This window comes from Melospiza georgiana, chromosome 10 (assembly GCF_028018845.1).
Source record: "Melospiza georgiana isolate bMelGeo1 chromosome 10, bMelGeo1.pri, whole genome shotgun sequence".
NCBI lineage: Eukaryota > Metazoa > Chordata > Aves > Passeriformes > Passerellidae > Melospiza > Melospiza georgiana.
This window is the reverse complement of record NC_080439.1, coordinates 949,773-973,883: the sequence shown is the minus strand read 5'-3', so window position 1 is coordinate 973,883 and position 24,111 is coordinate 949,773. Positions and strand designations below refer to the sequence as shown.

General features: G+C 46.8%; 1 protein-coding gene across 1 annotated transcript in view; it reads right to left on the bottom strand.

The window, feature by feature from the left end:
* MME (membrane metalloendopeptidase) overlaps positions 1–23,864 on the bottom strand; it is a 30,980-nt gene extending 7,116 nt beyond the window's left edge. Inside the window, exons 1-19 of the mRNA XM_058031155.1 lie at positions 23,788–23,864; positions 23,018–23,187; positions 21,341–21,376; positions 17,508–17,669; positions 16,105–16,185; positions 15,317–15,412; positions 15,097–15,215; positions 14,363–14,428; positions 11,817–11,951; positions 10,407–10,508; positions 8,756–8,892; positions 8,576–8,669; positions 6,963–7,091; positions 5,218–5,316; positions 4,648–4,728; positions 3,925–4,028; positions 3,693–3,751; positions 1,256–1,375; positions 223–356 (exon numbers count right to left, since the gene is read on the bottom strand). Coding sequence (XP_057887138.1) covers positions 223–356; positions 1,256–1,375; positions 3,693–3,751; positions 3,925–4,028; positions 4,648–4,728; positions 5,218–5,316; positions 6,963–7,091; positions 8,576–8,669; positions 8,756–8,892; positions 10,407–10,508; positions 11,817–11,951; positions 14,363–14,428; positions 15,097–15,215; positions 15,317–15,412; positions 16,105–16,185; positions 17,508–17,669; positions 21,341–21,376; positions 23,018–23,177 — 1,914 coding nt within the window. The 5' untranslated portion in view covers positions 23,178–23,187; positions 23,788–23,864. The remainder of the gene's footprint in view (positions 1–222; positions 357–1,255; positions 1,376–3,692; positions 3,752–3,924; positions 4,029–4,647; positions 4,729–5,217; positions 5,317–6,962; positions 7,092–8,575; positions 8,670–8,755; positions 8,893–10,406; positions 10,509–11,816; positions 11,952–14,362; positions 14,429–15,096; positions 15,216–15,316; positions 15,413–16,104; positions 16,186–17,507; positions 17,670–21,340; positions 21,377–23,017; positions 23,188–23,787) is intronic.
* Positions 23,865–24,111: the final 247 nt, after the last annotated feature.

The window sequence follows — 24,111 nt, the reverse complement described above, 5'->3', positions numbered from 1 at the left end:
CAAAATATGCTGAAACTTTCTTCTCGATTTTCATTGGCCTCTCTCTGAGCTCCCACACTTCAGCACGTTTTGGGACAACCTCAGGGCTGGGAGCTCTATCTGTTCCCTGTGCTGTGTGATGGAACACACTGTCAGGCTGTGAAAAGGCAGAGCCACGGTGGAACAAGAGGAATAACTCTGTTACTGCCCTGTGACAGCGCTGCCTCCCCAGGCAGGACCTACGTTCTGTCCCCCTGCCAGGTCCCACGAGAAGTTCCCGTACTGGTACACCATGCACTGGGACAGCTCCTTGAATTTCCGTGCCGATTCTTCACTCCACCAGTCCACCAGGTCCCCGTTCTCATTGAAATTCCTGCCTGTGACAGGGAGTTAAACGGAATTATTCATAGAGGAAAGGGGGCTTGGAGCGAGCACGGCTTTGGAGCGCGCTCTTGGGAGAGCAGCGCTGTGGCGGCTCAGAAACCCAGAGTGCAAGCTGCACGGGGAAATTCAGCTCCCTGCTAGGGGCTCCCTGCAGGGATGGAGCACTGAGGCATGCCACACACCCTGGAGCGTGTCACACACCCTTGTAAGCGTGTCACACACCCTGTAAGCAGGACAGACACCCTGTGAGCAGGTCACACACCCTGTGTGTCACACACCCTGGAGCGTGTCACACACCCTGGGGTGTGTCACACACCCTGTAAGCAGGACAGACACCCTGTAAGTGTGTCACACACTCTGTAAGCATGTCACACACCCTGGAGCGTGTCACACACCCTTGTAAAGCGTGTCACACACCCTGGGGCGTGTCACACGCCCTGTAAGTGTGTCACACACCCTGTAAGCAGGACAGACACCCTCAGGCATGTCACACACCCTGGAGCGTGTCACACACCCTGTAAGCAGGACAGACACCCTGTAAGTGTGTCACACACCCTGTAAGCGTGTCACACACCCTGTAAGCATGTCAGACACCCTCAGGCATGTCACACACCCTGTGAGCGTGTCACACACCCTGTAAGCGTGTCACACACCCTGTGACCGTGTCACACACCCTGTGAGCGTGTCACACACCCTGTAAGTGTGTCACACACCCTGTAAGCATGTCACACACCCTGTAAGCATGTCACACACCCTGTAAGTGTGTCACACGCCCTGTAAGCAGGGCACACACCCTGTGAGTGTGTCACACGCCCTGTGATCGTGTCACACGCCCTGTGACCGTGTCGCACGCCCCGCTCTCTGGGTGCTCTGCCCGGGCAGCCGCGCTCACCGTTGTCGTCGAAGCCGTGCGTGATCTCGTGCCCGATGACCATCCCGATGCCGCCGTAGTTCAGGGAGCGGGGCTGGGCGGCGCTGAAGAAAGGGGGCTGCAGAATGCCCGCAGGGAACACTGCAAAGCAAGCACCGTTTGTCACACACATCTTTTATGGAAAATCCTTTCCTTAGGATTTCTCCTCCTAAGAGGCTGAGAGGCCTCAGGAACAAAATGTAAACATTGATTATCTGCTGCTGTGGGATGCAACAGGTGCATCTGGGATTGGTCTCATGTTGGTTTGTTATCATTCTTTTCTATTCTATTTTTATCTAGCCTTCTGATGAAACCTTTTCTTCTATTCTTTTAGTATAGTTTTAATATAATATATATAATAAAAGAATAAATCAGCCTTCTGAAACACGGGGTCAGATCCTCGTCTCTCCCCTCATCCAAGAGCCCCTGTGAGCACCATCACAAGAGTTAACACTGAAGAGGAAGGCACAGCACAGGCAAGGCCCTGCCCTGTCCCCCTGCAGGTACAGTGGGGCCAGACCACTGTTATGGGCTCAACCCAAACCATCCCACCCTCTCAGATGTCCCAACAAGTGACTGGCATGTGGGAATGCTGTGGGACAGGAGCAACAGAGCAGCAGGACCACCCCCCTCTTCAGGCACTTCCAACACCATGACCAGCTTGTGCTTTGTTACGCCTCTGCTCTGCAGGAAAAAGCAGTTTGCTCCAATTTACATCACTTAGCATTCACAGACTTCAGTCTCATCATTAAACAAACCTCACAACATTGTGAGAAGTGGGAGGGTGTCCCCCAAGAAGAATAGATTATTTGATCATTCCATCACAAATCAATCTCAGAGACAGGAATTTATTCTTCCCTTGAAAATACAAGTAACTCCCACTGGAATCAATAAAAATAGGCCAAGCTGTCAATAAAAGAACTGGAACAAAGCAGTTCCATTTACCCACTTCTCTGCTCATTTTTCTAGGCTTCTTCTACAAAACAATTCATTTAAAAAGAAACCATGTTGCAATTCCGATCTTTTTATAAATTAAGAGTAATAAAATGCTATAAAATATTCAGTTCCACTTAGTATTTGAAGGTCTTTTCCTGTCTCCCTGCTGCCCCTGCAATATGAAGTTTTAATTCTCCCTGAGAAGGAGGTGGATGTAGCTCTACACAACTTAAGCAGGCAGAAGGAAATGGGTGACAGTCCTCATACAGCTAAAGGAAGAAGATTGATACTTCTTGCATTTCAGTATAAATCCAGTTCAGCTCCAGGGCTTTCTTTCAGGACGAGAAAGAGCCATGGGAAAGCCAGAAAATAACAAAGAGGTTAGAAATGAGCCAGTTGTGCTGTGTGTGCAGGCTGCTGGCACAGCAACCCCAGTGCAGTGCTGGTTTGCTGTGGAATGGATGCCCCACTGTTCTATCTCTTATCAGGGAGCATGGATGGTATCAGCAGTGAGCTGATAGCACAATCCCAGTGCTGGTTTGCTGTGGAATGGATGTCCCACTGTTCTATCTGTTATCAGGGAGCACGGATGGTATCAGCAGTGAGCTGATAGCACAATCCCAGTGCTGGTTTGCTGTGGAATGGATGCCCCACTGTCCTATCTGTTATCAAGGAGCACAGATAGTCTGAACTGCTGATGGAGCAGAGCAGGTCACACCTCACCCAGATGGAGCCACAGAGCCCCAGGTTCCCCACACACCATGCACAGAGCTGCTCTTCGGAGGGTTTTTTAAAGTCTAGTTCTAATTCAGACATCACTCTAAAGATCAGACTGCTTTAATTATCCTGTGCATGCCATAGTTGAAGGATGAGGTAAGAATTTATGACTCACATTAACTGCCAGTCACCAGTTTCAGTCTTCCATATCATGATTCCTTTCCTACAAATTACTGAACAAAGCTATTTTAAACAAAGCCTTCTGGAAGTTTTTGTGTTAACTGTTCAGTCAAGAGCTAAATGCTCCCATCAAGAAACAATCTTGTTTCATTTCTGTGCAGAGCTCTGCAGGACAAGGCTTTTCCATTTCCTTGGACTTGTTTTCAGGAGTTAGGGTGGATCACAGTGCTCAGTGATGGCCTAGAAAGGACACTGCAGTCTGTGACACTCGGATGACTAAAATTCAAACACTCTCTGCAGAATGGACGTGACAGAAATATTGAGATGCATAATTAATGTTGTGAAATGTTTCGTGACTCTGGGGAGCCTCGCAGCCCTGTGAAGGGGGCTGGGATGGCTCACAAGCCTTGGGGCCTCCATGTGGTTCTAATCCTCAGCCAGAATGGACAGGGCTTTGCATTCCCATGGATGGTGTTGGGCAGGCTGACATGAGGAATCTTTATACTCAAATCTGTTACATCAAGATGGTTTCACTTCCTGATTTAAAAGTTCATACATACATATATTAAAAATAGGCAAACCTTACCTATCTGATTCCTACTTGCTGAGTAAAAAGCATTGACAACAGCAGCTCCACTTATCCACCTGGCAACACCAGAAGAATAAACGTTAATATTTCAGTTGTTAATGGCAAGGTTAATGATTGCTAGAATAAGCCTAGAAACTGTGTAAGAGAATCACATAATATTTGAAGTTGGAAGGTACCTTCTCCTGTGAAAACGGGATAAAAGACTAGACAGACTATTATTTATACTTACTCCTCTTTGTCCACCTTTTCTCTAAGCTTTTTCAACCTTTTCTTCTGGGTAAATACTAAATTTTGGATAATGTTTTCAAAGTATTCTTCTTCTTTGTAGTTCAACTAAAAAGAAAGGGAGAAGAGGAGCTAGTGGTGGTGTTAAAGACACACGGATCAGGAAAATCTAGTCTTAAGAATGATGAGCTAAACAACACATTTCTAAGAATATTTTTTGATCTACAATTAGACCTTGGTTTGCAGAGCTCTGCTACACCACAGAGATGATATTATAGCTGGATCTATGTTGGCAGCTGGGTACTTTTCCCAGAGCTCTTCATTCTCTCTTTCCAGACGTATTTTGAGTGGAGTTCAGCAATTCCTGGTGTTGCCCTTAACCAGCAGCTGCCAGTTTGGAGAGGAGCAGCTCCACCTCAGACAGAGCAGAGCCAGCTCCGTGCCTGGGCAGGCTCTGCCCCAGGGCTGGGCCAGTCTGTGCCCCTGCAATGCTGCCCTGACTCCGTGCGTGGCCTCACATGGCCCAGCAGAATGTGGATGTGTCCACAGAGACAGGCACATCTGTGCGGCACATCTGTGTCACATCTCGTGCCACACCCACACCTGGCTGGTCATCCCTTCTCCCTTCCCCCTGCAGCTGGGCACACAGGGGTCACTGGGAAAGCAAATGACCCTTTTCCCCTCTGAAAACCCTTTTCCAATCCCCCTGCCTGTTGTGCAAACTTACCTCCTGGTACTCACTGTTGAGCTTGTCATCATCTGTCACGATCTCATCCGGATAACCAATCCTCTCTTTAATTGCTCTTGCCTAGGGACAAGGGAATTTGATATCCATAGCAAATCCAGCCATGTTTTAAATAATAAATTACATAAGAAAGGCAATATGGAAGCCACTGCAGAAACTGCAGGATGTTAATTATATATAGATTTTGTTTAAATTTTTTATTCACTGAAAGCACAAGTTTATGGGTTTTATCCCGTTCTGCCTAATAGCTGGTCAAGTCACCAGAAATCATTCCTTCTCATTTTCAGTATTGTTTTCCTGTAGATATTCATTATCTAGCTCCTTAATCACTGATTTGCCTGAAAGGTCTTAATCTTGTATGCAGATTTTTCCTATTTTGTGTGCATATCTCCAGAGGCCCTTCCCTTGGAATCCTAAACTGCTGTGCCTATATAACTATAAATTTGTTGGTATCATAATATAGAAGTTACTGCTTATTTTTTGTCAGGACAAGCAATTGAAATACCAATTTTTATAGAACTACACATTACCAATATTTCAGACAGAACTTACTTTTTGTTCTGCTCTCTTTTTGGTCTCCGCATCCATCCAGGAAAGTTCATCTAAGGTTTTTATAAAAACATCACGAATATCTGCAATCATTTCTTCAACCTGGAAAAACACCAGAATGTTACAAACCCACAGAGTAAGAGGGTGGGCAATGCAGTTCAGCCGTGCAGGTTACCAAAACCTGATAGACACTGCCCTGCTGGCTGTTGTGCATCTGAGGGAATCACTGTGTTTGTGCCAAGCCCAAAAATGGGTAGTTTCACACCAGGATTCCAGCGGTGATCACAGTCAGCTAAGGGGTCTGTTCTGGAATTTTCTGCGTGGCTGGGGGTGAGCAGAAATAACCAATTGTTATTGGTTATTGGTAAATTATTATTATTTATTGGTAAATGGTTATTTATTTATTCAGTTGTGCCCAGTGTGGCAGGGCATGAACGGCGCCACTCTCAGAGGACAGCGGTGGCTGCTGGTGCCAGCGAGGGCAGCTCTGGGGTGTGAGGATGCTCCTGCACGGCTGCCCATGCACCTGGCCCAGAGAGCAGGCAGGGCTCCTCCCTCCTGCAGCTGCGCACCTGCAAACCCCACATTTCACACTGTGCTCTGGGAAAAACCTGCAGTTTTAAACCTTTGGAATGACCCCACATTTCGCACTGTGCTCTGATAAAAACCTGCAGTTTTAAACCTTTGGAATAACCCCACATTTTGCACTGTGCTCTGATAAAAACCTGCAGTTTTAAACCTTTGGAATAACCGTTATTAGCATTCCAATAAAAACGTGAAAATCAAGCCCACCTTGATTAGGCTGTAATAGAAATTGCAACCAAAGCTGTGTCGGGAAGTGCATGCCTATAGGAATGTGCTTTTTGTTGACGCATTAACTATTCTTTGTCTTTTTAAAAAGGAAAGAAGCTTAGAAGTTTCTTTCCTCGATTAGGTGAAAAAGCTACTTTATAGGCTTAAGGGACATCAAACTTAAGGATGGCTAATTGGACAGAAGCTAAAAAGTCTTTCTTAGGCAATTTACTAGAAAAAAAGAAGAGAACAAAGAAACTAATTACTTTTCTGAGGTGTTTTACTAGGAGCAGAAACCTCTTGCACTTGGCTTGTTTTTTTTTTTGTTTTTTTTTTTTTTTTTTTTTTTGTTTGTTATTTTGCCTTTTATTAAACCTTTTTGTTTCTAACACTGCAACAGAAGCTATCCTGCTGTTTTTGTGCCACCAAACGTAGCTGAGCTATTTTAGGTGAGTAACAGACTTCCAAGAGCTTATGAGACCTGGCTCAAGGAGACTCCTGTTACTCATGGTGGTGATGAAGGTACCTTCTCCTGTGAAAACTGGAAAAAAGACTAGACAGAGTATTGTTAAATACTCTAAAATACTAAATACAGATTATTTTTAAATACTTAGTGCCCCTGATGGAGTGCACTCGTGTCACTAGAGGACACAAAACAACACGAGTGCACACACCACTGTTCTCAAGGTGAGAAAAGGGAAGTTTATCTTCTGACTCTAACATTTATAGATTTCTAAAAGTGACAGTGGGTTGGAGGGTGACAGTGCCACCTCTCCAGTGACACTGGACAAACCAACAGTCTAACAATCTCCTTTCTTCCGTAAAAGAACGCGAAACAATGAGTTACTGACAGAAAGTGTGCGAGAAACCTCGTTAAGAGAACGTAAACACCAGAAGGCTTGGAAAACGTTAAGGAATCGGGGTGACACGCTCAGGCTGAGGGCTGAGGGCCTCACCACGTGCTTGCTGTCCCCAGCAAAGGCCTCCTCCACGTAGAGCCGGCCCACGGCGCTCTCCATGTTCCCGTTGACGTAGTTGGCGCAGCGGCGCCACACGGCGCTCTCGGAGGTGGTGCCATAGAGCGCCTGCGGGACACACAGCAGGGCTCAACGGGGCTGAACAGGGATAAACGGGGCTGAACAGGGATAAACGGGGCTGAACAGGGCTGAACAGGGATAAACGGGGCTGAACGGGGCTGAACAGGGCTGAACGGGGCTGAACAGGGATAAACGGGGCTGAACAGGGCTGAACGGGGCTGAACGGGGCTGAACAGGGCTGAACGGGGCTGAACAGGGATAAACGGGGCTGAACCGGGCTGAATGGGGCTGAACGGGGCTGAACGGGGATAAACGGGGCTGAACAGGAGACACACAGCAGGCAAACAGGGCTAAACAGGGCTGAACAGGGCTAAACAGGGATAAACAGGGCTGAATGGGGCTGAACAGGGATAAACGGGGCTGAACAGGGATGAACAGGGCTAAACAGGAGACACACAGCAGGCAAACAGGGCTAACAGGGCAAACAGGGCTAAACAGGGCAAAACAGGGCTAACAGGGCTAAACAGGGCTAAACAGGAGACACACAGCAGGCAAACAGGGCTAAACAGGGCAAACAGGGCTAAACAGGGATAAAAGGGATAAACAGGGATAAACAGGAGACACACAGCAGGGCTAAACTGGGCTAAACAGGGCTAAACGGGGCAAAACAGGGCTAAAGACGATAAACAGGGCTTAGCAGGAGACACACAGCAGGACAAACAGGGCTAAACAGGGCAAACAGGGCTAAACAGGAGACACACAGCAGGACAAACAGGGCTAAACGGGAGAGACACAGCAGGCAAACAGGGCTGAACAGGTCTAAACAGGGATGAAAGGGCTAAACAGGGCTGAACAGGGCTAAACAGGGATAAACAGGGCTGAACAGGGCTAACAGGGCAAACAGGGCTAAACAGGGCTGAACAGGAGACACACAGCAGGACAAACAGGGCTGAACAGGGCCTCCTCCACCTCCATGCCCACACCCAGTCTGTACCCATCCAGGGCACTTAGCTGGACTCACTCTCTAACTAGGATCACCATGAAAACTCTTACAGAGGAATAAGTTCTGCTGTGGGAATACAGAGAACTTCCATGCCCAGTTGCTGAAATTGCTCAGCATTTCCTTAAAAGCACTAAGCTGTCAGCAGGATTGAATGACTGGAAACCAAGATTGGGTCCATAATGTTTGCCTTGAAGATATTCCCCTGGATGATGAGGAGTTTCTAACGAGTCACTCAGAACTGTAATCCCGTGCAAATAAATGGGGCTGTTCTGATACCAAAATGGGGATTAATTCAGATTCAGAAAAACAAGAGACCAGGTACCAGAGCAGTGCTTTCAAATCCACTCAGCTATCAGGCATAAATCCCATAAATTATAGATACGCTCCAGCAGAGCAAACACATCTGGCTTTTGTGTGCAAAATCCAAAATACATTAAATATTTATATACTACACCTACATAAAAAAACTCTATCTTTTGTGGCTCACAAAAGCCATCATTAGAAGTTAGGGAGAGGTGAATTTCTGCACCTTACGGAAAGCATTCCTCGTGTCCTTGTAGTCCCTGCTGAGGCTGTTGACAAGGTCCATGACGAATCTCCAGGCCATGTAATTCTGAAGGTCTCTGTTTTACACAACAACCATAATAAGCTGGTGATGTTCTGAGGCTTTTGAAGTTTTCTGGAAAGAAAATGCAAATACCACACCTACCTGGAAGAGTATTTTTCAAGAATAGACCTGAGGTTGAGCAGGTAGTCAGGGTCATAAACAATGACGTGTTCCGTGTTGTCAACGTTGATTTGCACAGTTGACATGATGGCATTTATGAATTCTGACCAGTTGAAGTCCTGGAAAATCAATATGCATTATGATATGGTTCCATCGTAAACAGTTTAAGTATGTGTGCATGACACAGCTGGTCTGCCTTTAGTTTCCTTAATATTTGCACTACTTATAAACAGGGTCATTGTAATAATAGCTGGCCTGAGATCATTTATAGCTCTAGAAGTGTTGTTAACATAGGGGGGTGTTTGGCAGAAAGGGTAGAGAAATTGCTTTGATTTCAAACCAGCACAATTTTGTTTTTAATTTTTAAAGTTTCTGTTCTGCCTATTACTTTAAAAAGTGTCGGTGATTGTTCCCTGCCTGTGTCTTTGGAAAGGTTTATTGGAAGAGGTAAAGTCTTCCATCAGACAAGTGGAAGTAGCTGAGGAGAGCAGATGAGCTTTCAGGAGCAGTCACTGCAGGTCTGGGAGAGAAGCAGCAAACTCCAGGCTAATCTTGGGAATAATTGCTGTTCTATCCTTAGACATTGCAACACTACCAGCTCCCATCAAGTGTCTTTTGAGCATTTTGGAATAAATTTAAATTAGTGCTGATCTGCAGCACCCCCCAGGCTCTAATAATAACCAGGGCAATGCCATTCTGTGACAGGAGTTGTTGTTTTCTGACAGGATGACTGTAATGGTAACCAACTACACCTGTGGGAGACAGTGAATTATGAAACCAATTAAACCAGGCAGGAGGGAACTGTCAGAGAATTAAAGTCAATAAAACTGCAGTGAATATGAACAAGCGCCAGGAATAACAGTGCTTCATGGTACCTCACTGGCCTCACAGACCTCAATAAAAATCATGAGGACAAAACCTGCCCATGATCAGTGCGACATCGTGTTCCTGGGGAGACAGAGCTGTGCTGGCAGAGCTTGGGCTGGTTCTCAGCTGCTCTCTGGTGCCGTGGGTTAAACAAACAGCACAGGGCCCAGGGTGGGAGCAGAGCTGGCCCATCCTGGGGCAGCTGCAGTGGGAGGGATGTGCAGAGCTGCCCCATTTGCTCCTTGCTGCCTGCCCTGCGAGCAGGAACGACAGAGGCAATGCTGGGCAAACCGGGTTCTTGTTCTGGATCTGCAGCTCTGGGCAAACAGATGGGGCTGGGTATTCACTAAACATCCCTGAGGCAGCTGGTGGCTGCAGGCTGGACTCCAGTCCTGGGCCACGAACCCATGGGGACAAGGAACAGATCAGAGAACCACAGAGTGGTTTGGGTCGGGAGGGATCTGAAAGATCATTTATTTCCAACCCCCTGCCATGGGCAGAGACACCTCCCACTGGAAATGGTTTTCCCCTTTGTACTTTTCCACCCTTTTATGTGAGGCCGATGGGAATATGTGCCTTCAGGAGAAGCAGTGGGTACAGAATGTGCATACAGTTCAGTGTCATCAGAAGAGCAAGAAAGACTGTGCCCATCAGGGATCCTGTTCAATTGCAAATATGTCTTTAACAGAAAAAAAATTCCAGGCTTCATTGTTTAATCTCATCAGTGATAAATTGGAGGTTAAATACCAGGTTATTGATCACTCACCTTACGATTGATTACCAGTGAGAAGTTCTTTTGGAGTTGTGCCAAGGTCATTTTGTTGTACAGCAGAAGTGGGTCATTTCTGTCTTCAGATTTTGTTGTTGCCTGTCAGAGTTAATCAGGAGAGAATCACTGAGTGTATTGAGTGAGTTCCCAGGAGTTTTGGTTCTGCTCAGGGTGCACTGCTGCCCTGTGTGCTCTCTGTGACCCACAGCCCCAGCTCACACAGCTCTGTGCTGCTCTGGGCACTGGCACTTTGCACTGCTGGGTTCAACATCTGCATCCACAGCAGCAGATTTCACCCTTTTAAAGTGCTTTGAAAAATGAGTTATGCCAAGCCTCCTTTTATCCTTCCCTTCCGCTTCCTCTTCCCTATTCTATTGTGTATTCAGTGGGGTTTTTCTGTGTTTTTTAAACAAACTCCCAAGAGCACAATGCCAGCACTCTTCAGTCACACTGAGGCTGATGCTGAGTTTGGATGGAAGGTTAAAATCCCTTTTAGGCAGTGGCACCAGCTGGACCCCACCACAGCAGGGACACTGCAGGCAGGAGCTCCTCTCATCCTGCTCTTCAAAGCCTGTCTTCAAGGAATTCCCTTTTTGATAATAATTGTCCATCTCTGATCCAAGCCCAGAGGTGTGTTTCTCACGAAAATGAAGGAAATCCAAGTCAGATGGGTTTAGTTTACATAAATGGCTTTCCCAAGTATGAGACCTTACTATCAGTGTAACTTCAGAAATAGCTGAAGCTATAAAATATGTATTCAGCCTGTTTCATGGTCATCCTCAGCTTCAGGTCCTGCTGCAATGGTTAATAATAATAAGCCATGGTTTGCTCATGAATGCCTTTGGTTTTCTCCATGCACATTCAAACCCTCGCTATTCCTCCACAGTCAAATTCATGATATTATTTTTCCTTTGTCCCTTTCTTTTGAGGGAGAACAGTGTTTGGTAAAAAATGCCCTTGGAACAATCAGCATTGTGGAGCAGCTTGTGCGGCACAAACAGGACTTTGTGCTCACAGCAGGCCAAGGGCTGGGAATCTGCTGCTCTGGGATCCAAACAGCCCACAGGGAGACGGGACAAAGGGAGGAGAGGCCCCAGCATCTCCCAAAACTCACGCTCTAAACCACACAAACCACACTAACCAGACCCCAGTCTGTCTCTCTCTGCTCTTGCAGGCCTTCTGTGAGCAGGTCAGGATTAACATTTTGTTGTTTGGAAAATACTCGAATACTTTCCCTTGCTCCTCCCAGGGCACAGCTGCTCCCTCAGGTGTGACAGGCTCTGTGCGTTTCTGCTCCCACAGAACAGCAGCAGCAGGGAGGTTAAACACTCCCTGCACTGTCTGCTCCCTTAGGCATTGTGGGAAAGGTCAATTGTTTAAAGGACAGTTTAAAGAAGTTTTTCTTACATTGGCGATCTCTTTCTCCAGGTCCATAACTCTTCTCATTTGTGCAGAAATGTCACTCTCATTGACAGGAAGATTTCTTTCTTGTCGGATTAGTTTAGCTACAGAAATCATGAAATCAACATAGGCAGAACACGCCTGCAGGAAAAAACAGGAACAGTTTAAAGATAAAACTCTTCCAAGGAAAGCATACCTTGATTATCTTCAGGATTTCACCTTCATCTTCATTTTTACGAACTACAGTTCTCATTCCTTCTTCAAACAGGTCAATTTTATCAGAATTACTGCTGGGTCACAAGTAGAATTTAACTGTGAGCATTTCCTGATGGAGCACTGCTGGTAACTGGAGCACTGCTCAAAGCTGAGCACTCCCAATGACTGCACTGTTTTCATTATTTAGAATGAGACATTTGTATGTCCATATTTAAACCATCACCCATGTTTTTTCTAGCTCACTTTAATTACAAGTTCCAAAAATACCATTTCCAAAGAGCTGTGTTCCCAGGAACATAAACCAAGGGAATTGGCTTTGTGGGAAAAGCTCTCCCAGAAGCTGTGAACCTCCCCCAGTGCTCCTTGGAACAGCCAGAACTCACATTGCTGCATGCAGAGTTAGGTGTACTACTGACAATTTACATGAAATCTAACATTAAAGAGTTCAGCAATGGTAAGAATGTAAATACCGCAGCAAATTCTCTGAAATGCCACACAGCCAAATATCTTAAGGTCTCATTGTATTCTATGGAACCTCTGTTTTATTGTAATTCCATTATTATTTGTAATTCTAGTTCCTCATTGTTAAGTCACACTCATTTTTCTATCAGCAGAAATGCTGTTTTCAATATTCCTTTTCAATGCAAATAAAAGAAAAAACAACATGCATAGTGCTGGATCAGCTATCAAATACCAAATCTGTTTTGTGCAATGTAACCTACCAAAGCAGTGATTAGAGCTAGGATTAATAAGGTGTGCATGCCATCAGCTTCACTGATAGGAGTATTTTGGTACGTTCAGCTCCTGAGGCAGGGGACACACCTGTTTAATGAGAGCTGCAGGTGAGCAGCCATTCCCTGTGCCCTGCTGGGCACCCTCCCTGCCAGGCTGTGCCCACTGGGGCTGTGCCCACAAGAACAGGGACAGGCACAGGGACAGGGACAGGGATGGGACAGGGCTCAGCAGCCCAAAAGGCTCCCAGTGCCAGTCAGAAGCAGGAGAGATCACTCCAGAAATAGAAAAGCCCATGAAACCACTGAGAGCTACAGCAAGTCAGTGCATACCAGCACTGTAAAAATGAAATTCAATATAGCTATTACCTCAAAGTTAACAGAGGTTTTTAGGTACCAATCAGTGACTTTATTTTTCTGCCGAGTGCAGCTCTGAAGTCAGGTAGCAAAGAACTAGATCAGCTAATTTCATCTGCACTGTATAAATAGTGTCAGCAATTCCAGTGGAAGCTTAAGACATTGGAATCACTCCTGTGTGAGCAGAGCCATCCTGTACCTTACAGGAGGAAAAGATTCTGAAGCTCTCTCATTGGCAGGTTCCAGCTGTGGCTGTGGGGTGGGCAGTGCAGCTGGGCACAGAGCCCTGGAAGGGGCAGGGGGCAGAGATAATGCTGATTTCCAGCTGTATTTCCTCCTCCGCTTTCCAGCAGTGCCCAGCTGACACTCAGGTAGGTCAGAGGACAGGAATTGTCTCTCAGTGCTGCAGTTAACACTCACATGGAAGGCACAGAGTGTGTGCAATGTGAGTCAGCTCCTAAAGGCCATCTCACATGGAATGGGCAGTTCAGATGGCAATGATTGTCTTAATGAGCATGCGATCTGTAATTAAATGTAATCACCATTAACTGTTGGCACATCAGCAAAATACCTCCAAAGCCCAAACGGCCTGCACACTTTCTCATGCTTCTGCATTTAATTACACAGAAGGAATGTGGTTAATTAAAGGTCACTGTGGTAGCAGTTTCAGCTCCATGACTTCAGCACAGACACCCTTCAGCTCTCAAGGACTTAGAGCACATCCAAGATTAGCAACAGGGATACGGTGTCAGTGCTAACAGGTTAATGAGACCCACACAAGTAATGAGCAAACAAGAATTAAAGGAGACCATGCGAGGTTTCAGGTCTCTGAGCCATTTCTGGGCTATCACATCCTTCTGCTGCTGTGTTTGTGCTCAGCAGTTGCTGCAGGAGACTGTGATCTTTTCAGATCTTTCATGCAGCAAAGTGTGGTCTCTTTGGTTCTGAATGTTCTGTGTTTCTTCCCAAGCCTATTCCTGGTTGAAGTTCACCTGCAGCATCTGCCAGCGGGTCACAGCTCAGAGGTGACCTCCTTTCTGCAGTGACACAACAGGGCTGGCCATGGCCACTCGTGCTCTGCCTAAATACAGCCCTGACACTCAGGGGACAGCTCTTGATCCAGCTGTGAGCTCTGTAACAAAGCCAAATTGTTCCGTGTTTATCTCCTTCCAAAAGGTCCCCGACAGCCAAGGAGCTGCCTGGGGAGCACAGGCTGCAGCAGGAGCCCTGGCCCTGTGTGTGCCTCACCTCCTGGTATGCGCCCGTGCACTCGTAGTAGTCCCTGGAGGGCAGCCCCAGCCCCGGCTGGTCGATCTGTGAATGCAGAGAGAAACAGAGAAATGCTTCAGGGAGACGGCAGAGCCCTGCACTGTCCCTCGGTAGCTGCAGGTGCTGGGGCTTCACTGGACAGATGATGTCCTGGCCACAGGGGCGTTCCTCTCTCACCCTTTTTTAATGGCCCACCTTTAACTATTTTCATTCTCGTTAAACTTTTTGGTTTTCTCTCCAATCTTTTTCCTCTCCTGTTGCTGAGCAGCGCAAGGCAGCGGCACCAGTGCTCAAACAGTGACCCACAGGTGTCAGAACAGCCTGGAGAGCAGCTGGGCAGCTCCTGCATCCCTGAACTCCCTGCACATGAGGCTCCATCCACCCCGGACAGGAGGGACCGGCCCTTGCTGCTCTCCCTGCTCCCTCCCAGCAGCCCCTGCCCTGCTGATGTTCAGGTTTCAGAGATGGCCTTTCTGTCTCTGCCGCTCCTGTCTCCCTGGCAGTGACAGTGTCCGAGCACACAGAACAGAGCTGTCAGCTCAGGGAGCTGTGGAACCCAGAGTCTCAGCTGGAAACCACACTGACTCACAAATTCACACAAAGTGCTCAGGTCAAACCCAGATCCCTGATGTTTCTCCTTGCCAGCTTTTATGTCTGTGCTTCCAGTTATTTGCTGCACTTGTGTGATCAACAAGGCACCCAGGCAGACTTACGTGAATGATATGTGCTGTGGAATTTTTGTCATCTGTGCCAACAAAAAAATTAATAAGGACTTTTTTTCCATATCTGGAGTTGAGCTGTGCAATAGCTGTCTCAGCTGTCCAAGCAGTACCTAAGCAAATGGAAGGTATAGTCAGTCTCTATTTTTAGTAAGCAATAAATTAAATAATTCAGGCATTTTAACTAAAAAGAAGTAAGCACAGGTTATCTTACCATAGGAATCATCCCAGTTAGTTGTTGCTACAGGCCACTCAGACACATTTGGCAATAAACTAATTAGAGGACTTCCACCTCGGAGATCAATGGCAGCTTTTGGAAAAAATAAAATGAGTTACCATGACATTTTAAACCCCACAAATGTTATATATTATAACATATATTATAATGAGTTCAGAAAAGTGAAGCTGAGAACAGTTTCCCCCATCACCACAGCAGCAGTTTGCTGTGATGTATGACTGTGCTTTAACATTTAATGTAAAAATGTTCCTGTCACAAACAGCATATGCAGATCCTTGAGACCATGACATTGAAGTACTGTCTCTTTTCTTCTCTCTCTGCAGATAGCTTGAAATAATAGTTTTGAAAAGTATTCATACTATTACAGAAACTATAAAAATATGATTTAGGAAGCCCTGCAAACAGTTTCACTGCTCTTTGTTCTAGTGGCAGAGCCTGGTGTGCCAGGCAGCTTTCACCTCATCCCTGCTAGTTTCTACAAAAGAAGTTAATTCCCATTTAACGGAAAGGATTTGAGTTTATATATCTGCAGCAAAGTAGTAACTGAAGAGTTACCTAAAGTACCTAAGGCAGTAAAGCAGGAGGTACAATCCCAGTGTTACTGCTGACATTCTGACTGGGCTCTATAGAATAGACACATTTCAGTTTTCACACAGGATGTTATGTGAGAAGTGGTGCACAGAATGGGACACAGGCACAGCTGCCTGTCTGCCCTGTGTGTGCTGCTGGGGTATCTGCAGGCCATGGCCTCAGGGGACACTTACTTTCATTTATGCAGGACCTGTAGAGGGTTTTGGCCTTCTGCACTGCTGGGATATCGTTGGTGCTGGGGGTGTCGAGGACATCTGGAACACACACAGAGAGTCATGGTTATTTCTGCTTTGTGCTGGTCATTGCTGCTCTGTGCTGGTCACTCCTGCTCTGTCATGGTCACTCTGCTCTGTCATGGTCATTGCTGCTCTCTCATGGTCGCTGCTGCTCTGTGCTGGTCACTGCTGCTCTGCCATTGGCATTGCTGCTCTGTCATGGTCTTTCCTACTCTGTCATGGTCACTCCTGCTCTGTGCTGGCCACTGCTGCTCTGCCATTGGCATTGCTGCTCTGCCATGGTCACTCTGCCATGGTCATTGCTGCTCTCTCATGGTCACTCTGCTCTGCCATGGTCACTCCTGCTCTGTGCTGGTCACTCCTGCTCTGTCATGGTCACTCTGCTCTGCCATGGTCATTCCTGATCTGCCATGGTCACTCTGCTCTGCCATGGTCACTCTGCTCTCTCATGGTCACTCCTGCTCTCTCATGGTCACTCTGTTCCATTCTGGTCACTCTGCTCCGTGCTGGCAGGCTCTGGGGAGCAGGGCTGTGCCAGGAGAGCTCCGTGCCCAGCCCAGGGAGGCTCTGCCCTTCAGCAGAGGGGAAAGCTCTGCAGGTGAAGGGCCCTGCAGTGGCTGCAGTCTGTGCTGATGTGGAACAGAGCCAGTACAAAACTCTGTAGGGTCCCTGGGGGAAACACAAATGCTCTGACTCCTCAGAGACAGGTTTTAAACAGCCAGGCTATTGTGTGAAGATACAGCTGGCAAAACCAGGAGATAGGCAAAGTAAAAAAAAAAAAGGATATTTAGCCTGGAGAGAATGGGCTGGAGAGTGTTACATGAGTACAGACTGCCTTCTTGGACTCTGTTATTTTCACCTGAGAAAAGGGATGGTGAAGAATGTGATACTGTTGATATGGCAGGTAGGGAGACAGCTAGCCTGCTCTTTGGGCTGTCTGATGGAACACAGATAGGCAGGGCATGGGCTGCCAGGGAGCAGCTTGCAGCATTTCAGCTGATGTGCACACAGACAGACCTCTCCCTCCTCCTCCTCCTCCTCCTCCTCCTCCTCCTCCTGCCAGGTGCTGCTGCTGGGCAGGCTCAGGGTGGGGACTGCAGCTGGTCTGATCTGCAGATAGCAGCCAGGGCAGGTCTGCCCAGCCCTGCTCCAGTGTCACACACAGCAGCACTCTCCCAGAGCCTTATCCTCGCAAACCCTTTGGGGCACATTTGTCCTGAACCAAACACAAAAACCTGCAATATCTGGCAGTATTTTCAGCTTTGCTAGAAAACCACAACTTCTCGGGATAACACGGAAGGCAAAGCAGAGACTTTATTTAGTCCCCAAAGTGCACTGACCTTTGAGAACAACTTCCAGCTCGTCTCTCAAAATGTCAAAGTTGCTGTAACGGGAGCTGGTCTCGGGGATGACGTTCCTCTTGAGCCACCCTCCGCACGCGTACTGGTAGAAGTCCTGGCAGGGCCTGGCGCTGGGGTCCATGTTCTCCAGGATCCTGGCAGCTGCAGCACACAGACACGCTTTGCACACGCTTTGCACACGCTCTGCACACGCTTTGCGCACGCTTTGCACCTCGCTCCTTGTCTCTCAGGAGGGAGGGCACAAATGTACTCAGTCTAGAACAGGCTCGAGCGTACTGGGATGTTCTAGAGCAAGCAAAGTTCTCAGCAGTGAACAAGGAATTGCAGTTCCTGCGCTGACCACACTTCCACACTCTCCAGTTGGCTGTGTTTACTGCTGGTGGACTGACAGGTGTTCCTGCTCCCTGTGAGTGTTCACTCAGTTCTAAATAAAATGTAGGATGTTTCATTTACCCTTCATTTACCCTTCACTTAGCCTTCTTTGTACTGAAACGTGGTGAAAAGGGACATTAAAAGCACAAGGCAGAGCAGAGGTTAACTATCCACTGTAATGTAATTTTGGTAATTAAGTATGATTTACACTCAACTAAATCTTGTCTATTTCAATCAAATACTGACTTACTTGGACTATTTCAGTTCTTGTCAGGAAAGGTTTTCTATTAATGCCTTCTGGAAGCTACACTCATTATTATAGCTGCTCCCCATTTTTCTCTGGAGCTGTCACTGCCTCTTGCTATCCCTGTGACTCCCTGGGCTGGCTTGTCCAAGACTGGCCGGTCGCTGACCAGTCGTGACAGGGATTCTCAGTGCAATCCAATTCCTTGGTGACAGCTTCCCAGCTGCTGCCCACAAACCCCCTGGGCTTCCCCCTGTGCCTGTTCCTATTCCACCCAGACTGCTTCCACCACCAGTGTGCCAGAACAGAGTCTGCCACAGAAAAGGGAGATCCGGGGAGTCAGGCAGGAGCTAGGGACACCTCTGAATTTCCCAGGATACTGAATATTCTTCCCATTTTTCTGACATTATTTTTAGTAAATTATGAGGCTTGTGATTTCAAGTGTTCATTCCTCCACATGGGCAAGTCAAATATTTATAGTTATTTTTCCAGTGCTTTCAATATTTTCCATGTCTCTTGTGCTGGTGGAAATGGAGAGACAGTCTGTGGTGTTTGTGTTGGTTTGCCTGCCCCCATTTTCCTGCTGGCTCAGGAGTGTCACATCCTAGGCCAACACCTGATGGTTTTACATTGTTCCAGCGCCTGCAAGATGGAAATAGCCATGGACAGGTGCATTTGCAACCTCAGACTGCTTCTGTAGCACAAAACCCACTGTGGAAATAGATGCAAAGCCTCCTAGTGATGGTTTCCCTGCTGAAGTCGATGGCTTCAGGGTGGCTTTGATTTGAAGGGACACAGGATCATGCCAACAGCCAGAGACTGGGAAATTCAGTCATGCTCTCCCTAACTGTGACACTTGCTGCAGCCCCAAGTGCTCTGGGATTGTGGGAGCCCTGGTGCTGTTTCTGCCCTTGTTCCCTGTCTCAGTTAGGGGAAGGGGAGTGTTTTGGGTGCTGCAGTTTATTCCTGTCCCAGCTCCACCTGTTTGCTGTGAAAGAGGAAGGCTGTAACTATCCCTGCCATCTCCTGTTTTAGGGTGTCCCTCTGATCTTTCTGCAGGCTGGGCAGCACCTGAAGGGCATCCCTGTCCCCTGGGTGCCCTTGGCACGTGTCAGTCCAGCAGCACAGACCTTCCCAGCCAGGGGTGGACACCCAGCCCTGCCAAACACGGACAGCAGGACAGAAACATCCCCTGACACCAAGAAAATACCGCCCTTATCCACTGACACGTCCTTTGGGAAAAACCTCACAACAGAAGCCAGGAGAAAGCTATGTCTTTCTTAAATCTGAGAAATCACTAACAGTGTAATATCAAACCTGCCTTGAACTGTGCAGTCGGGTTGCTCTGCTTGGAGTCAGCCCCTGGGTAATTCAATGTGCCACACAGAAATTCTGTGCCACACAGAAATAATCATCTCCCATAGCCCTCCTGCTCCAAGGTCCAGCCCAGCCAGTATCAGCTATCCAATTTTATCAGAACCTAAAGCCTAAACACTGCAAAAGTACCAGAAGAGCTCAGCTTGGGCACTGTGGTCTTTCATTTAGGGCTGCATGTGAAGTACATACAGTGAGTATGACATGCAGAACACTCTCCTCAAGAGTGCTGCTTGCACACCCGAGCCCCCATATAACCATTCATTATTTGGCTGTTACCACGGATATATAATAATCAATTATGTTTAATTATGAATTAGTTATATATTATAATCAATTATGTTACGAATATTTTATTATTTTATCTCTGATCCAGGTGAATTTATACCTATCCAAATACAGGTAATACCCAGTGTACTCTTGATCAGTCCTCAGTGCTGCTGTGACACACCAGCGTTGGGCTTTGTTCCTACTGTCACTTGTTTACTCTGGCACCAAGAATGTAGAGCTTCATATCAATTACTAGTAATGATTAATCTTACTGGAGTGCTCCTGATTGCCAGTTGTTGCTTTAATAGCTTACAAATAAAGAAATATGAGCTGGCAAAGCAGGCAGTGACCTGGGGAGGATTCAGGAGCAAAACAATATGCTTACCTAGGTAAGAAACAGAGACCAAATAAAACTGGGACCAAAATCCCAGCCTGTTCCATCAGGCTGTGCTGCCTGAGCTCAGGGAAGTCATCAGAGTGTGTCAGCTTATCCAAAAAATGCTCAAATGTACAAACTGCATTGGATCTTCCTGTGCCACGCTGCAGTGGCCTCACAAATCCATGGACAACAGTGCCATGCAGTTACTGGCATGTACCCTGGGTATAACCAGTGAATTCTCATTACATTTTTTCTTTGTTCATTATTTATTTTACTACTTTTTTTTTTCCTTCTGGTCATCTATTTGCAGCTCTCCTCTCAAAATGAACAATCAATTCTGTCAATATCTTCACTTTATCCCTTCCAGCGGTTAAATGCTGTTAAAGCATTTAACAGAAGCATAAAAGAGCCAGATTGTCCTGATTAATTACTTTGGGCACTTCTTGCTACATTGTGCCTCATTTCTCCAAACTTTTCCTGCTTTTCCTTTTGGAGTTCATTCACCATCCCACAGTCTGTCGGACTCCCCTGCAGCAATGCATATTCAGCTGAAAGCGAGCAGCATCAGAGATTAAAACCAATCTGCTGGAGAATTAAATGCATCATTTTCCCAACCACAGCATGAGCTTTCATGCTGGGAGAGGAACACCTTGGAAGTGAAGGGAACAGACAGTGATGGAAATAATAAACCTCACATAACCTGAAATGAGCCCTGTGTGTGGCCCATGCTGATGGCAATCTGCAGTTCCTGGGATGAGGGGCTGCCCTGCAGGGCTGAGCTGCTGAAACAGGACCTGCAGCCCCAATAAACTGAATTTCCTGCGCTGTTTCTGCCGTATCTGCAAGTCTGAGGGTGTCTGTGGATCAGCCCCTTGGGAGCCTCCATGGGGCTGTGCCTGGGTTCCCTTAACAGCTGCAATGGGTGCAGGATGAAGCAGCTTGTCAGACTATTACATGCAGAATTTTTGGACATGGAGGATGGCCCTGTAAGATTGACACGATCACAGCACGAGAGTTTACTTTTGCAGAACTGTGCTAAGGAAATCATGTGGGGTAACAGACCCACGCTTCCCTGTGCCATACTTGTCTGCAGTTAGATGGGAGAATTCCGTGGTAGCAACTTTGTTTAAAACCACATAAATTAATTAAAAACATATGTATTTTCATTCTTACCTGATTTGATACAGTCTGGTGTCTTGCAAATGCCATCTGAAAGAGAATACAGTCATATTCTTAATGACTTACTTAATTATTTATTTAATTATTCACTCAATGTCAATATAATAAAATCTACTGTAGATATTTCCATTGACAGTCAACTTAATGGCACTGTACAGTAAGATAATTTGAATGGACACCTTACAGTCAGTAAGGGAATATTTATAGGCTCAGGCTCTAAAAATACCGTCATCTTCAACCCTTTAGGGTCATTCAGTGCTAGTCACTCATCATGTGGAATTTTTGTAGTCATCAGAGGAAAATGACCCATCAATTGGAGGTGGGCAAAATACTATTTTTATAACAGAGAAGCAATTTAGAGAAAAATAGCTCAAGGACTGGAGAGAATGACAAAGCCAGTTTGGATTTAGCAATACTTTACAATGACAAAAGGATTTTCAAGGAATTATATGAAAATTCTGAGACATTCACTCTGAAGTCTTCTGAACAAAATACAGGATCCAGGAAAATGAAAATATTTCCTTTTGAGACTTTGAAAATAAAACTTTCTTTTTTCCCCCACAATGGTATTTTTCCAGCCCATAATTGAACTATACTTCAATAAAAAGCTTAAGCACAACTATTAAGTACTTCAAAATTTATAAAAAAACCACTTAATTCCAATATAAGGAAAAATTCTAGTTTGACCCTAGATGGAAGTTTTAGCTTCTCTGTATTATCTTTTCCAAAAATTACCAATGTATTTCCCCCTTGAATGAAATTATTTTGCTCTGGCTACTGAAGCACAAAGCCTCTCAGGATGATTACACTCACTGAGAGTCCTTGCTGCAACAGCCTGAAAAAGGAAAAACAGGAACACAAAGGGAGCCCTGGAGTTTGGTTTTCTCCAGCAATGTTGTTCTTTGTTGGGATCGTTGCTTACTGAAGCATTAATTACAAACAGAACTATTCCTAAGTCAGAACAAGCAGATGGTTTGTGTTTACCCCAACTTTGCAGGAACAAACGAATCCACCGAGTCCCAGTTGGAAAGAGGCGGTTTCGGAGTTTTTCCAGCAACAAGCCATGTGTGGCAGCTTTGCATTTCAGCCAGCATCCCAAACCTTCCCCCTGCCTGCACCTGTGCTCCCAGGCAGCCCCAGGTACATCAGCTTTACATTTCAGCCATCCCAGGCCCTTTTCCCCTGCCTGTACCTGTGCTCCCAGGCACAGCAGCTTTACATTTCAACCATCCCAACCTTTTCCCCCTCTGCTCCCAGGCACAGCAGCTTTACATTTCAGCCATCCCAGCCCTTTCCCCTGCCTGTACCTGTGCACCCAGACAGCCCCATGTACAGCAGCTTTACATTTCACCCATCCCAACCCTTTCCTCACTGCCTGTACCTCCAGCATCCCAGCCCCTTTCCCCCTGCCTGTCCCTGTGCTCCCAGGCACAGCAGCTTTGCATTTCATCCATCCCAAACCTTTCCCCTACCTGCACCTGTGCTCCCAGGCAGCCAGCCCCAGGTACAGCAGCTTTAGATTTCAGCCATCCCAACCTTTCCCCCCTCTGCTCCCAGGCACAGCAGCTTTGTATTTCATCCATCCCAGCCCTTTCCCCTGCCTGTACCTGTGCTCCCAGGTACAGCAGCTTTACATTTCATCCATCCCAGCCCCTTTTCCCCTGCACTCACCGTCGTACGTGGCGTACAGGACGATCATGGTGACGGCCACGATGGCCAGCAGCAGCACCACCACAGCCAGCCCTATTTCCAGGCCACTCCATCCCAGCTTCTTCTTTGGTTTTGGAGTATTCATTTCAGTTATATCCATCTGGCTTTCTGACTTGCCCATAACCCAGCGTCTGGAATGGAAAAGGGAATATTCACTGAGCGCTTACCCTGAGTCACAGGCTCGAAACTGGCTCCTCAACTGCACACAACAAAGGTGTTTTCTAGGTGAGTTTTCCTGTTGTTTGTAATACTACTGGGCTGTCAGTCAGGAAGTGAAGAATCCTGCCCTCTGCCAGGCCCGTGCACACTCACACACACACACACACACACACACACACACACACTCACTCACTCACACTCACGTACCATGCACTTTGTGTCATGGATGGAGAGCAGAAGAGTGGAGTTCCTTCACGTGGAGGAGCTTCCTTCACACCGCACAGAAAAGGAAGGCCAGTGAACCAAAACCTATTTTTAAAATGTACCCGTGGGGTTTAATCTTGTGTGAAGGTACAGGAGTTCACAAGCAGTAAAAAGCAAGTCTCTTTGCTTGAATAAAAATTAACTTAACCTGCCAATTACTTATCTAATGCCAAAGGTCAAAATATGCCATTGTGCTTCGCTGTCACTTCTAAAATATTATGTAAGCAGTTCTTGACTACAGCTTTACAGCTGGCTCTAAAAATAGAAAAAAAAAAAACCAGGCTGTGCTGGGAGCCTGTCAGACTCACACTGAGGACAGCGAGCGTTCACAGCAATTTTTAAGGAGCTGCGAGCAGGCTGTCTGCGGAGGTTAGAGCGCCGCACTCGGGAGTCACGCAACGCCGCCGGCACAGCTCGCGCTCCCTCGCAGCAGCTCTGGAGATTCTCCTTCTCCTGCTCTTCACAGGGAGCTGGCACACCTTTGCAGGGCTGTGGCGGCAGCTCTGGGCCCTCCCTTCACCTGCTCCCACTCAGCCAGGGCCAGACCTTCCTCCACCAGCTGGGATGCCAATCCCTGCACACACAGCAATGCATTTCTCAGTATTTCACAATGAAATCCCTGCCAGCATTTC